The sequence below is a fragment of the Malus sylvestris genome, chromosome 10, assembly GCF_916048215.2.
Source record: "Malus sylvestris chromosome 10, drMalSylv7.2, whole genome shotgun sequence".
Classification (NCBI taxonomy): Eukaryota; Viridiplantae; Streptophyta; class Magnoliopsida; order Rosales; family Rosaceae; genus Malus; species Malus sylvestris.
In genome coordinates, this window is record NC_062269.1 from 21340307 (window position 1) to 21352938 (window position 12632).

Genomic DNA, 12632 nt, shown 5'->3' on the forward strand with positions numbered 1-12632 from the left:
TAGTTCTGTTTTGGCAAATCACACAAAATATTCTTCACATGCCCTTGCACATTATCCTTGAATTCCGCCATGCAATCATCAAAGTCAGATGGAGTACATGCGTACGCATAATTTGCCAATAGATTCATCATTTTCTTCCTTAGTTCTTCACCAGCAGCCTTTGGAAATAAAGTACTCACATTCTGTTTCAAATGAACAATACAAAATGAATGTGGACACTCGGGAGAGAAGTCTTGAATGCTTTTCAAAATACCATCATGTCTATCCAACATAAATGCGATCACCCTCCCTTAAGGCCTCAAAATACAGATAATATTGCAAATAACCATCTCTAATTTGCCATCTTTCTGAATCAACAATATCATATCAACAATAGCATAAGCAACCTCAAAAATCTTTGCACAACATAAGTGAAAATGCACTGTCAAATGTCAACTACTTCTGAAATTGTAATTGAACTATTTATTAAACTCTGTTTGAACTACTTCTACAACTTTTTTCCTTTATTCGAACATAAAATCAAAGACCAATGCACAACAAAAAGAAACAGATACAGTCACGTATCACCTATTTATGAGACTGATTGAACTATTTCTTAAATTGTTCTTCAACTAGTTCTGGATATGTTTCTTTTGCATAGGAAGAAAACAGAAACAAAAAATATCCAATATAAAAGTCTGAAATTATTAACTCACCATCGTTGCCATATTTTGCATAGCAAGATAGAAGTGTTCCTTTGTATTTGCTTTTGATAAAAGTACCATTAACGAATAACATCGGGCGACAAAACATGAAACCTTTTATCCATCCATCATAAGCAATAAACAAACGAAGAAATCTATTGCTCTTCAGTACAACTTCAAGCTCAACAACAGATCCAAGAGTGCTTGAATGGGCAGATTTAACATACCAAGGCAAGAACTTGTAAGCATCAACATCATCACCATTTAACTAAAAAACTGCCCGCTGTTTGCCAAAGTATGTAGTAGAATAATCAATATCTAATCCATAAAACTGTTTTAAGTTTGAAATGATCTCCTTCGGTTTAATAAGAGGATTTGACTGAACCATATCCTTCATGAGAGAAGCAACAAATGTTATCCAACAACTTTGTTTTTCTTCTTTGGAATCATACCCTTGTATGTATGCATATTATGGAACTTCCGAATAACAAAAAAGTCATTAATATCACACTTGGATGCATACACACGCCAAAGACAACCATCAGATTCCTTCCCAGAACACTCCACATTAATGCGTTTGGTATCATTCTTCAAATACTTCAATTCAAATCCACATTCAACAGAAAACTTCTTCAACTTATCTCGGAAATCAACACAACCTCCCTTAAAGACTTGCCCCTCAGATTCTATGTAACTATCCCATTCACATGACATAAAATTGTGCACACCATGAGAGCCATACTTCCCTAAATGATCATTTTCACTAGCAACAATCATAGAGTATGATGTACAGCAAGAAGATGTGCTTTATGTAGGTAACTGAACCATGGAACCATCACATTTATCCATAACCAATACTTCTACAATGGATTTCCCAACAACATCAAGAACCATCAACATGTTCAGAGCATTGGCATCACAATCTAACACGCAATTAGGATCTTCATTCAAAGCATATTGATGAGTCAATATTACCGTACATATTTTACCCTATTCTTAGTATAATTTGGTAATTATTTTGGTTGAATTTTGATACTTTGCTTTATATTTTCAATATAGGATATTCGACTTCTTCTAGAGCAAAAGATGATCAAACAGATGAATTTTGGAGCAATTCAAATTGGAAGATGATTGTGTGTTTCTTAGCTTGTTCGTGTCAAAATTTGGAATTTTCCTACCAAGCGATTATTTGTTCTGGCGATTAAATGAAGGAGCAGTGCGCGTTGTTGAAAATTGACATTTCTGGACTAAACTGCATTTTTGGAGCCCAAGATGACCTTATATGGGTTCGTGGCCTTTTGGAAAAGTGTCAAAATAGTCCAAGCTCTAAATTCAGCTATTTTGGGCCAGTTTTGGAGTTGATATGGGGCCAGAATGTAGCTGTACAAATTTCTAGGCGAATTTACAAGTTAATTTAGGTTTATGTTTCCTATTTTATTTCAATTTATTTAGTTTCCTAGTCTTGTTCTAAGAACTTTGACTAGGAGGATTTTATTTAGAGTAGTATAAATAAGCCTTTTGGCAGACCTAGGGTTTCTCGGGAGAGAACATACGCAAGATTTGAGAAGAAGATTTTGGGAAAAACATAGAGAATTCAAGACTTATACTTTTAGGTGTTTCCATTCTTTTTCTAATTTAATATAATTATGTTCATTTTAATTATGAATATGCGTAGCTAATTTTCTATTGCTAGGGTGAGGCCATGATCCTTAGCAAGAATATGTAGTCTCTTTTTAATTTTCTTATGAATTTATGCATGTAAATTTTGGATTGTTAATCACTGTGCTCTAACCTATCTCTTTGTCTTAGTGATTCGCGACCATTAGGATAATTAGAAAAGTAATTTGATGCAATTTTGGTGGAGGGTTGTCCCTAATATTGACTAAAGCTTCTTGTGGTTAACATGTGTAACTATTTAGGATGGACGACAGGTCTTAGGAGTTATATTGTTCTTCAAAAGGTTTTCACAAAACTTAATGAGTCTTACATGTTCATATTCAATTTGAACGCCACGGACGGGTTGCATGATTAGATATACGTTCTATGTTGGGGGTTCCAAGTAGGGCATACTTTAGGAAAACCTAACCTTCAAAATATGCATGTCTAATTCATAAGGAATTAGAAGAACTACGTAGGAATGTTATGGTGACGGCGGAACCCTAGTATTTTCTAATTTTGAAATCTAAAAAAAAATTATTTCCTTTCTTTTCTTTAGAAATTGCAGATTTTAATTAGCATTTTTAATTAATTTTGTTTTTCTTAATTTAGGTCATTACATCACCATTTTCCAATCTTTGTTTTTAAATAGTTAACTAGGATTAGGGTTTCTCATAAATTGTTTTAAATAATCCCAGTGGAAAACGACCTTGCTTGAGCCGTTTATACTAGAACAACCTTGTTCTCTTGCAAGTATTTTGTGTGATTTTATCCCTACTTTTGTAGTGGTAAAATATCTATCACATATTGCAACTCAAAACAACCAACTCTCAAACCCTTAAACCTAGAACAAAGATCAATGCAAATCTGATTGAAGGTAGAAGTTGATGAAATAGAATTAACAACACAAACCACCATATGTAAACCGAGCTAGTTTACCATTCTCCATAACTATTAAACAAAAACAAAAAAACAAAACAATTCAAATCAATATACAATCTTTTATGCACATAACAATAAACAACAACAAAATGTAAAAGCAACAACAACTGTTTGTTAATCTGTTGCAAATCTAAATTCCAATCTTTGTAAAACAAATAAGTACCTATTAATTAAACAATATGCATATAAAGAGAACAAAAATAACACTATTTATAAAACACAACAATTACAAAAACAAAAAGTAAACTGAAATATCCACTGTTTCGTACAAAAATAACACTATTTCTGAAAAATGTTAAAAACATCAAATTTGATGAACACCTATTGGTTAAACAATATACATATAAAGTGAACAAAAATTACACTAATTATAAAACACAACAATCACAAAAACAAAAAGTAAACTGAAATATCCACTGTTTCATAAAAAAAGAACACTATTTCTGAAAAATGTTAAAAACATCAAATGTGATGAACACGAATTAGTTCATAATAAATATCTGAAAAATGAAAACAAAATCAAGATGAACAACATACAATATAAAAAAAATAAAAAACAAATCAAATCAAAACTTACCTGAGATTCTTCGAAATAAGAAACTCCTAACTGAAAATTTCACAAACCGGAATCAATCTGCTAATCTGAAGACAAATCAACAACAATATATAAGTCAAATAAAAAGATAAGCATATTACATGCAAAAACGAATTCAAAATCGAATTCGAATTAAAAAAAATAGAATTCAAAACTTCAAAAACAATGTCGATTACCTCCAAATGAAAATCTAACCAAATGTGAAAGACAATCAATCCAATGAAAATATTCAAGCACAACGAACAACACCGATGACAACAATTCGATAAAATCTCAAAATATGTAACTACTGCGAATCTGTTCTGAAACAAAGGTTTATTTTGGAAAAATCCTTTTAATAGGGACGAAGAACAACGGCGATCACGATTTCAAAATGCGCTCTCAACATTCGTCAGCAAGCATTACTCAAACCACTCAACCAGATTCGGAAAAAAATTGAAGAACTCTCTGAAGATGTTATGCAAAAATTAAAATTCAATTAGTTTATAGGTTTGGCTAAGTAATCTAACAGAATAGTTAAGTTAGTTAACCAAATCTGTTAGGGGTAAATTTGACAAATCACCATGTTATTTTGTTTGGGCTATTTTATTTGTGTTGATATAAAAATGGGCATTGTACTAACCATTAAGTAAACTTCTAATGTGGTTTTTGGTTAAAAAACTCAAATTCCCCCCAAGATTTAGCCCAAAAAACTTGGTGGAGCCCAGATGTGATAGTGGATAAAGGGAACTGAAGTGGTCTTGCCAGCCCAGACGTGCACCACGGCTTGCACGTTCTCTCAGAGTATATGGCCCACCCATGTGGGGCTGTCTGCCTTGATGTCTAATGGGTAACTGAGCCCAACGGCTCTTTTATGATCTGGCGGCCACAATCAGTTGGGCCGTTGGTTCATCCAATGGTCGACATTCAAACTTTTTTTTGTCTTATATTTATATATTTATTGAATTGAATCCAACGGTTGAGATCAAATATAATCAAATCTAACGATAAAAAAAAAATCTAATGGTCCAAATTTAAATTCAATGGCTAAAATAATTAAAACAGTTATTTAACTCAAAATTCACCCCAAAACTCTATAAATACCTATGTATTTGTTCAAACATCCACACAATACTCACTTTTCTCCTACAATTCTTCCAATTTTTCTTTCTAGCATCTTCCGATGAATAGCTCGCAATCATGAGGTAACTTGGGTGATATTTAATTTGAATTATGCTTTTGTATATATTGACACACCCCGACCCATGATGTCCACTAGGACTCCGAATGGAGCTGTGCTAGCCAACACCTGTAAGGTGACAAAGCCATAAAGTATGATGATGTGGAAAAATGTGAATAATTTAAACATAGGAGTGCCTACAAAACCAAAGTGCACTGGTTAGCAGGAATGAACCCACTTCACACATGACGTTAGAGCATAAGTAAGTACAGTAAGGTGGATTAAGAATCATACCCTCGAAAGAAATCCCCAATACTAAGATTTGCAATGAATCCTCAATGATAAGAAAGCTCAGCTAAAAAAAAACCTGGAGGGTGAAAATAAAACAAGGGTGAGTGGCCCTAGAAATAAATTTTTTAATAGAAGCCTTCTAAAACGTTATAACCCCTCGATGCAACACCCGTATAGTTCCAGAAAATCATATCACGTATCAATGTGAAATCAACAATTTATCAACAGTAATTCCATAAATATACCATGACACAGCAACTCATCATTAATATAAATAATCATGTGCTCAACAATCTATATTAGCACTCAAGTCGGAGTCACCTAATGTGACCTGTACGATTGCACCCATATCTCATCAATCAACGTTAGCACATAAGTCGGAGTCACCTATAGTGACCTGTATGACTTATCCATATCTCGTCAATCAACGCTAGCACATAAGTCGGAGTCACCTATAGTGACTTGTATGACTTATCCATATCTTATCAATCAATGCTAGCCCATAAGTCGGAGTCACCTATAGTGACTTATAAGTCGGAGTCACCTATAGTGACCTGTACAACTTATCCATATCTCATCAATCAATGTTAGCACATAAGTCGGAGTCACCTATAGTGACCTGTACGACTCATCCATAGCTCATCACATATCCCTGTACACAAGTCGGAACCATCTCTAGTGGTCTGTACGATAGGCTGGGTGTAAATAAATACGCTTAAGTACTACAATCACCTGAAGGCTGTGCAAAGTATCGCAAGTCACCTATGAGTCAGAACCACCCAATGTGGTCTGTACGACAGTCTGGCACCTAACTTGAATCCAAAGTAAGCGTGTGGTGTGGGAGGTGAACGATCACGTGAAGGCTAGGCCCTGTCCTCGGGCGAGAGCACTAACATCGGAGTGTAGGTTTATGAGCTCTAAATGAATCTCATATAGCATGTACGACTCATAGACCACCTGTACGACAATGTCGGAGTTGCCTCTATTACAACTTGTACGACAGTGTCGAAGTTGCTTAAAACATAAATATAGTCATGCCATCACTCAATCGTTCCAATTAAGATGTAATCATAACCATGCATCCTGCGTTCATCTTCGTACTTGAAAGCATTCACAATAATTATGCGCAATAATATACTTATGGATATGCCTTGATATAATCCAAATCTTAACCATATCGTAGTGCTTCCAATATATATATATATATATATATATATATATAAATCTATATATATATATATATCAATAATGTGGCGTAAAATTCACAATCTATAACGCCCTACTCCCGAACTATTTATTTTCGGGAATAATTATTGATAACAAACTCAACTAAACACTAGTTTAACTAACTATCAATACGACGATTCTTTACTTCAATTTCTTGATCCCTCACACAATGATATATGACCAACATCCAATCGCTAAATCATAAGGTTAAATCATATTTTCACCAATTTCCTTCACATTGCTCGATTTCCCGAACAAGGCTTTTGTCTCAATATTGTATGGCTGCATCTAACTTCTCGTTAGACTGCCTACATACCCTAAACAGGGATCAAGTCATTCGTAGTTCACCCTAGCACGTCAAAGCATTCATAGTCAACATATGTAGGTAATATGCATATAGATATGCCATAATGCAATCTAACACTCAACCATATCATAGTATCTTAGACTATATAAACATATGTGTGACATGGTATACACATGCATAAATCAAATTAAAAGCGTTTGAAGCATTATGAATCACACACACACACACACACACACACACACACATACACACAATAAAAGGAAAAGACCCACTCACCTGAGGTCTACGCTACGACTCCCTAGCACGCATATAGAGACATCACGAACCATCGCCACATAGAACAATTATCAAATCACATCTCAGAGTTCTTACCGATAGAATACATAATTTACATAAAACACATCACTACATAATTCAATTCGGAAGATATGCATCACGGATTTCTAATCCGTTACTTCCATAGATCCATATTATGTTTCTAGAACAACGTCCTAAGGTTTCATTTCGATCCAACGGTCGGATCTCCGCTAATTGCCAAAACCAAATGGCGGTCAACATTTTATTTTATAAACTTACAATTCCAATTCGGGAAAATCTGTACGTCGGATTCCCCATCCGTAAATTTCTATGGTCCTCAAATATTATGTACTATAATGAAATAAAGTTTGGTGACGATCCAACGATCGGATCGTCAGTTGCTATAATATTCAAGTGGTGGACCTTAATGGAACTAGGTTCAAATGACTGAAATTTTGTCAATCGAACTTCACATATGGAATTGGAGTATAACATTTAACTCAGAAACGTCAAGGGGTACCTTGGCCCACGCGCCGCCGCAAGTGGCGGTCGGTGGCCCTGACTTGTCGGAAAATTCAACTATTTTTAAAAATTCTCAAAAATTCTAGAAATGAAAATCTCAAATAGTAGAGCAAACTTTATACCTGCGGCCAAGCTCAATTTGGCCGGGAAAAGCTTCAAATTGTCACGAACCTACCGGAACCCTAGAATTTTGGTGTTCTTCAATTCGATCAATTCTCAACACCTCATCCCTAAAACTATTTGGGCTTTGTTCCTAACCTCCAAATAAGTGTTTTGGTGATGGTGGTGGTCAACGGTTCTTTCACAAGCGGTGGATTTCCACTGTGGTACCCCCGGAACCAACTGTTCCGTTCTTCATGATACGGGGCCAAAACCCCATCAATCTTGGGTGTAGGATGGAGAGAGAAGGCCGGTGAGGAGTTTCCAAGTGATAATTTGGTGAAATTTGCAAAGAAAATGGCGAAAGACCGCCGGAATGTTGACGGGCATTTGGGTCGCGCGGAGAAAAGAAACGGGTCAGGGGATTCGACGTACCTCACTCTCCCTCCTTTCCCCTCCTTGCTCACCTCTCCCATTGGTCCAATCCTCATCTTCTTCTTCCAGATGGGGCAGCAACCCTTTCCACTTCTCTTCTCTGATTGGGCAGCTATGCCCCATCTCTTCTTTCCCTCTTTTTCCACCAGCCACACTCCCCTTCTATATCCTAAAAAATAATTTTTGTAATAATAATTAAAATAGTGATTCATTCCAAATGCTTTCGGGCTTGTAACTCAACAAAACTCTAACCATAACTCCCAATTCACTTCTACTTGTGCCTACCCGTCCGTAAGATCGAGCTCTATCGAAATATGTCCAAAAACATGACAAAATATATGAAAATCACCTTCGTCCTTGAAAAATCACACTTTGCACCCAGGGCATTTCCGTAATTTCACGTATTAAAATTATAAAACCATAATTTTCAGGGATGGGTTGTTACGTATATTGCATAGTTTAGAACTCTCAAATAAAAATCATTCTGTGGATTAATATGGTTATGAGTTTGTAGTGTTTGTATTGCAATTTAATGAATTCCTTTTATGTTTTGATTTGAATTGATGTGTTTATATCATTAGTTTAAGGTAATTCTATAATTGGGGTTTCTGGGGTTTTACCCAAGTGGTATTTAATTTCGTTTCATTCGATTCCTCTTCGTAATTTAGTGCAATGGATTATAAGAACAAATCATTGGTTCTTGGTTTTCTTTTTAAACTATGTTGTAAAATCCTTTTGAAATCGATAGTTCGTTTTTTAACTGTTCTAATTTTGATAAGGAAACCATTCATGTCAAGAATCTGCGCCTGATACACATCCTATTTTTGATAGACTTTCACAATTCCAAATTGTATGAAATTTGGTCATGTTGTAATATAGAATATATTGTATACACAGCTGGTATTTTTTTCACCTTTTTTTGGACAAGAAATGGATTTATGGTAAATGTTAAAAGTGATACCATGTTGCTAGAATTCTGCAGACATAGTCTGTTTGTGATATTTTTTTGATATACCTATGTAATTCCTAAATTCATGAACTAATTATATTGAACTAAGTCATGTAATTCCTAAATTCCTATTTTATATTGATTCGATTTGTGATATTCATGATCCTAATGTCTTGTTGTGATTTCAGAATATGTCTTACAAAAGAGAGATAAATTCTTGTAGGTAGGGAGAGGGCAGCGCAGCACGAGGGAGAAGAAGAAAAGAAAGGAGAAAGAGAAAGATAAGGCACGGACCCGTTTAATGGGGTTTTGCACAACAAAAAAGTTTGTCAAGCAAAATTAAGAATGTTGTCGAGTAAAAAAAAGTGTCGATGGGTTTTTATTTTACAAGTCATTGTGAACCTTTTCTCAACAGCTAGTACATGTTGCCCGATGAAATGGTTCGTCGGGAGAAGTTCCATAAGCCGACAAACTAGAATTTTGTCGGGCAAAATGACACAATGCGTGCCAATTTTTCCTTTTGGCGCCAAAACATTGCCCAACAAAACATATTTTGCCCTACAAAATATTTTCATCGCGCAAAGTCTTCGACAAAATCCTAAACGTTGACCAAGTTTGCCGAACCAAAGTTTTTTTCGTCGAGCAAACTTTTATCTTGCAACTGGTAATTTCTAGTAGTGAATAACCCTAAAATATCAACAACATTTGGCAACAAATTCTTCCCTATAAAGTTAGAAAGATAAAGGGAGAGGGAAACACACATGAATGTCACAGCTTAATCATACATATATCACTCAAACAAGGTACATCATTGAACTTAAATTCATATTTTTATTTGATTAATTGGCTTCCTATTGAAATAAGCAGTGCGATATAATCAACGATCATAACTTACAATTCGAAAAGATAACGAACAAGTTATTCTAGGCAACATACGTGATCTTGCTAATCTCGTCTATAAAATCTTCAAGACTCCGGTCAGAGGAGCCACCCTCAGCCACCGCTTCCTCTGCCGCCTTCTTCCATTTCAAAGCGTTTTGCTTCAGTTCATTTGCCTTCTCTCCCACGGTTGCCTCCAACAAACACTTCGCAACCTCGTCTCTCGTGATCAATCTATTTTCAGCTCTTCCACGACACAATCTGAGCCCCACACCAAACACATCCACCAAGAACTTTGAATTGGTGACTTGGTCGCCCCATTGAGGAAATGTCACAAGTGGCACGCCGGAAGTTAGTGCTTCGACTGAAGAGTTCCAGCCACAGTGAGTAAGAAAACATGCAACCGATGGGTGAGCTAGAACTTGCTCTTGTGGACTCCACTGCACCACTTTTCCCTTGTCACCAACTTTTTCCAAAAACCCATCTGGCAAAACATGTTTTTCCGTTCCGAATGCTTTGCCAGGTGGCTTCATAGCCCATAAAAACGAGACCCCAGAACTCAGTAGGCCATGAGCAATCTCGTCAACTTGCTCTTGCTTTAAGTGCACAATGCTACCAAAAGATATGTACACGACAGATGTTGGGGGCTTTGAGTCAAGCCACTCAAAGCAATCATCGGCTTTCATTAAGTCACCTCCGATGCTTGTTTTTGGAGCTTTAGGGTTTTTGAATAAGGGGCCAACGGGCGTCACTATGCACACCTGGGACATGTGCTCAATTATTTCTGGCTCCAACTCCTGGAATGTGTCCATCAACACATAGAGTGATTTGGATAACTTCTTGAACTGTCCTAATATTGCCCTCCCCAAAACCTGAAACAAATTAATTAGTCAATAATGTCATAATTAGGGTTAATTTATATTTTAACGGTGGAGGTTTGTATTCAAACATAAAATGTCTTCCAGCAAAATAATTAGAGAGAAACACCAATATAAAGTACTGTTATATCCCTTATATGGGCTTTTTTTTTTTTTTTTAACAAATGCTATTATCTACACTAAGGGGAGGGGGTAGACGGCTAGCAATAGTATGGTTCAAATTTGTCTTTGGTGATAATCGAATCTAAAACCTCTTACTTACAAGTGAAGAAGAATACTACTAGACCGTAGTACTAAGTGGCCCTAATATGTTTGTTAAGTTTTAATTACCAATTAATGCCACGGTTTTAAACCTTTACTTACTAAAAAGTAACGAAGCCTTCTCCAAATGTGAAAAACGAAGCCTTCTCCAAATGTGAAACCAAAAGTGTTGTAATCTTATTATTATTTTGATGGTTGTTATTAGTACTTCAAAAAATTATTTTGCCGTCCTTTCTTGTTCATTTTTCTCTAATATTTATACAAACAGACATATCTTGAGTGCAGAATGCTTTTTTTGAATACATCACCCATGATTTTTCTTTCGGATGAAAAATGGATTCGCACAGAATTTCTTTCTATTTCTTATTATTATTATTATTATTATTATTTTATTTTTTATTTTTTATAAAGAAATACAACTAGACCAATAATTATAGCAGGATGACTTTTTTGGTAAGTATATGTTATTCACCTGAAATGGATCAGAAGGGAGTAAGAAGCTGGGAATCTCATCATGCTTCAGAACAGGCATACCAGGAAGCTGAATATCGATAATCGGCTCAGCCTCTGTCGGAAACGGCACCATCTTGTTGTGGCAATGGTAATAGGCCGAGAACACAGCACAAGACTGAATCCAAAGCGTGGCACGAGGGATCCCAAGCTCGGCGGCAACATCACAAACCCAAGGAATGAACGGATTGTTCACCAGGCATGAAACTGGACGACCTTCATTGGCATGTCGTTTGATCATCTGTGTTACCAGATCCATGCCCACAAGTTCAAGCAGAGGCATATATTCGTCCAACTTCGAGAATTTCGGATCATCTTCCGCTAGCCCGTCGTCAAAAAACTCAAACCTGATGAAACCATTGCCGACGGGTGTAGGTTGGTCACTGATACCATCATTGGCCTTTCTCATCTCTTTGCCATAGTTTTCTGTGGTGGAGAAACTTACCAACATGCCCTTTGAAGCTAGGCGTTTGCCTAACCTGAGCATAGGGTTTATGTGTCCTTGTGCTGGAAAACACACAAGAAAAATATGAGGGAGAGGAGTTTGAGATCCCATATTTTGCTCTCTTCTAATTTACTTTTCCCACTCAAACAAAGTTCTTGTTAAGTTTGTGTATTACTATAGAGAAGATAAATATGTTGTGCGAGTATACTAAGAGGGATAGATTGACGAAAAATTAAATGACAATGATCCACAGTACATACATACACACACCTACACAAAGTGGACTTGTTGTGTATATACAGCAGCCTCTTCGTATATACTCTTATCGTTACGTATTTATTTTGGGTGGTTGTGTTCCATCCGCGTAATGCTCTTCCCAACATTACATATAGAAACAACAAACCCATAAAGCTAAAACGAAAAGAAGCAAAACCCATAAAAATGACAGGCAAGATGACGTTTCAAGGGGAGGAGAATGGTGGGTCGCTGGGTAGGAG

At 36.0% G+C, this 12632-nt stretch overlaps 1 protein-coding gene and 1 pseudogene across 1 annotated transcript; both read right to left on the bottom strand.

Annotated features, from left to right (window-relative positions):
• Positions 1–951: 951 nt before the first annotated feature.
• Positions 952–3997, bottom strand: LOC126586763 (uncharacterized; annotated as a pseudogene).
• A 5976-nt stretch (positions 3998–9973) lies between these two features.
• On the bottom strand, positions 9974–12419 carry LOC126586762 (putative UDP-glucose glucosyltransferase). The gene is made up of 2 exons (XM_050251704.1): positions 11653–12419; positions 9974–10913 (listed from the first exon to the last, which is right to left on the bottom strand). Exons 1-2 carry the CDS (start codon positions 12244–12246, stop codon positions 10086–10088), a joined length of 1422 nt encoding a protein of 473 aa, XP_050107661.1. The 5' UTR covers positions 12247–12419; the 3' UTR covers positions 9974–10085.
• Positions 12420–12632: the final 213 nt, after the last annotated feature.

Excerpts from the sequence above, each read along its gene's own strand:
- LOC126586762 (XM_050251704.1), bottom strand. The coding sequence starts at position 12,246 with ATGGGATCTCAAACTCCTCTCCCTCATATTTTTCTTGTGTGTTTTCCA. Across the intron at positions 10,914-11,652 it reads TCCCTTCTGATCCATTTCAG|GTTTTGGGGAGGGCAATATT; the intron begins GTGAATAACATA and ends AATTTGTTTCAG.